General features: G+C 32.3%; 1 protein-coding gene across 1 annotated transcript in view; it reads left to right on the top strand.

Annotated features, from left to right (window-relative positions):
* Nucleotides 1–3,071, top strand: part of LOC106474399 (procollagen-lysine,2-oxoglutarate 5-dioxygenase 2-like) — a gene marked incomplete at its 5' end in the record, with an annotated part of 23,660 nt that overhangs the window by 17,463 nt on the left and 3,126 nt on the right. Inside the window, one exon of the mRNA XM_022402705.1 lies at nucleotides 2,151–2,272. Coding sequence (XP_022258413.1) covers nucleotides 2,151–2,272 — 122 coding nt within the window. The remainder of the gene's footprint in view (nucleotides 1–2,150; nucleotides 2,273–3,071) is intronic.

The raw sequence follows: 3,071 nt of genomic DNA, 5'->3' as shown, positions 1-3,071 counted from the left end.
AATATTAAAAGAATGCACGTGGTAATGTTGAATGCGCCATTGATTCTAAATTATGTTTTTGATGTTCAAATACAAAGTCTATAGTTTTGTATGAATTAGGAACTGAAATTACTGACATTAACAACCTAGAATATAAAATATGAACCTCCTATCTTTTCTATTTACTGAGATATTGCTTCATATACTGAATCAAACACAGTGGGCCCGCCCACCTCTTTCGAATTTTTTGTGACATTTGATTATGTAAACCTAATTTTATCTATGATCTATGAATAACCAATCAAAAGCTCTGAGCCTTTGCAAATTATTTGTATGGAAAATGCTTTTTTTTGCCCTGGATTCAAAGAGGGTAAGTTGACACTGTAGTGAGCTCAAAATTTCATATTTTTTTTACCCAAATACAGCTTAGTTACTAAGTTTGATAAATTACAGTGGAATTTTATGGTATTAATATAGTAATTTATGATTTTTTGGTTATTCAAATGTATATATAAAACCTAAAAAAAAATATTTTGTTTCACATCCTCCACGTACTAAATTTTACAAGGCTTAGCAACCTACGGCAAGCAGAAAACGAGTACGAAGGTTGTAACCGGGTGAGATAATTGTTTGCTATCCTTCTTTGTTTACTGTTCTATGTTTTAAAAAAATTAGTTTAAGAACTTATTTCATTATAGTAATAATGTATTATAACTGAAATATGACTGCATTTTACAAAATACTAATCCACTAAAACACAGCTAAGACAGGTTACTTTATGAAGGCCAGTTTTATATTCTTGGATACAGTACCATGAGTGCACGTGCTCTTGGTCATTGTATCTTCTGTATTGTTAGCCAGCCATGGCTGAAAGGTCAATATAATAAACATAATATATATAAATGTATAATGTTATGAGATTTAAGCTATTTAGTCTAAACATTTATGTTTTTATGTTATAATTTGTAGTAATTCTAGAACGAAAGAATAATAATTTATATTTATTTCCTAATGTTTTTGGTGGTTACGAGGTCGGTCAAATTGACATACCCAGTATAGCTAGGGTAGAGAAAATAACAGACAGAATATAAAGTTTTACTAGAAAGAAACGTTTGAGATGTACTTAGGAGGTTTTAGAGATTACGCAAATAATATTTGAGATTTTTGGGACGAAGAATAGTTTTTTTAATCATAACATGAAAATCACCTCGCATTCGGACTAGTGATGAAACAGACTCAATATTTTTACAAACAAATCTTTAGTAAAAGTACTTCATTAAAAATTATGGTTTTCTTGTGTACAAAAGAATTGTAATTGTTACTAAAAGTCTAATAAATTTTGTGAAGATACACATACTGCATTAAAGGTTATAGTATACATACTTAATGTGTGCACATTGTCCACAACTTCAGTCCTCAGCTGATTATGATAGGGTTATGTTAACTTGATATTGTCCATAGCTGATTACACACATTAGTCCTCAGCTGGTTATGATACGATTATGCTGATCTGACACTGTCCACAACTGTAGTCCTCAGCTGGTAATGATACGGTTATGCTGACCTGACACTGTCCACAACTGTAGTCTTCAGCTGGTAATGATACAATTATGCTGACCCTGACACTGTCCACAATTGTAGTCTTCAGCTGGTAATGATACGGTTATGTTATCTGTTGTGAGATATTTAATGTTTCTTTATTACAGTTCACTCTGCTAAAAAAGTGGAGAAAACCTGAAAGCTAAATTCAGTAAGCAGGTTGAACAGCCTTATACCAAATGACAAAGTATAAAAGTCTGGTGTGTGTCTTTAAATATTAGACCAGTTTGTCTTCCCCATACAAAACCATGTAGAGTTGTATTGACTAAAGTTGCCAGATATATCTCGTCAAAATGTGGCTTACTGTGTAGCAAGGGGAGTTAAGTTAAAAGATATTGCATGTTGAGAGACTTTTAGAAAGTTATGTTAATTCTTCCAGCATGGGCTCGGTCCCCTGGACAGATCTCATAACCATCTTGTGCTTGTTACATTTTTAATGTTATAACTTTTAAATTTGTAAGCGTATGTTCATGGAATTTAGCAGATTACCAGTAAACAAAATGTCTTTTTTTTTAATAAGTGTTAAGATTTGTAAAGCAACATTTTTCTCATGCCTTTTTTTTTTCTTGTAGGCAGAATACCACAAGGAGCATGTAGAGGAATTTATATCTTCCCACAAACACAAATATAACAGTGTCACTTATCTAAGAAAATCGAGTGACACTAAGGAATGGCACGCTCGAAATTTGGGATTGTAAGTATTTTATGTTCCAAATTCAGTAGAAGGACTAAATATGAAAACTGTGATTGTCTATACTGTTTAAATAGAGTATTTAAGGCTAAGTTTTATAGAGTGAGGATAACTTGTATCTACGTTTGGGATTGTAAGTATTTTATGTTCCAAATTCAGTAGAAAGACTAAATATGAAAACTGTGATTGTCTATACTGTGTAAATAGAGTATTTAGGGCTAAGTTTTATAGAGTGAGGATAACTTGTATCTACGTTTGGGATTGTAAGTATTTTATGTTCCAAATTCAGTAGAAAGACTAAATATGAAAACTGTGATTGTCTATACTGTGTAAATAGAGTATTTAGGGCTAAGTTTTATAGAGTGAGGATAACTTGTATCTACGTTTGCTTTGGGTTGGTTCTCCTAATATATATATACTAGCTGGAGTATCCGTCCCCTGGACGGAAGTTATGTAAATTCATGATTAATGAAAGGTTATCTTAGTACATGAAAAGTTGCTTCCCTTATATTTAATTGTACATAAAAACAGCAAAACACAAAATGTGAAACCACAAATTTGCATGTATCTCCACATGGACCCAACAAACCTTCATACTAAATTTGGTGAAGATCCGTTGACAGAGAGTGAGGTAGTGGTAAAAATGCAAAAACGCCCATAAAAATCGCAAAACACAAAACTGAAAATTTGTATGTACCCCCACATCGACCTAATGAACCTCCTTACCATTTTTGGTGAAGATCTATCCACACCCTGCAAGGTAGTTACATGGACATACAACAGACAGTACTATTATATTTAT

This window comes from Limulus polyphemus, unplaced genomic scaffold (genome assembly GCF_000517525.1).
Source record: "Limulus polyphemus unplaced genomic scaffold, Limulus_polyphemus-2.1.2 Scaffold7172, whole genome shotgun sequence".
NCBI classification, from domain to species: Eukaryota; Metazoa; Arthropoda; class Merostomata; order Xiphosura; family Limulidae; genus Limulus; species Limulus polyphemus.
Note: the sequence above shows the minus strand (reverse complement) of the source record. Positions and strands in the feature narration are given on the sequence as shown.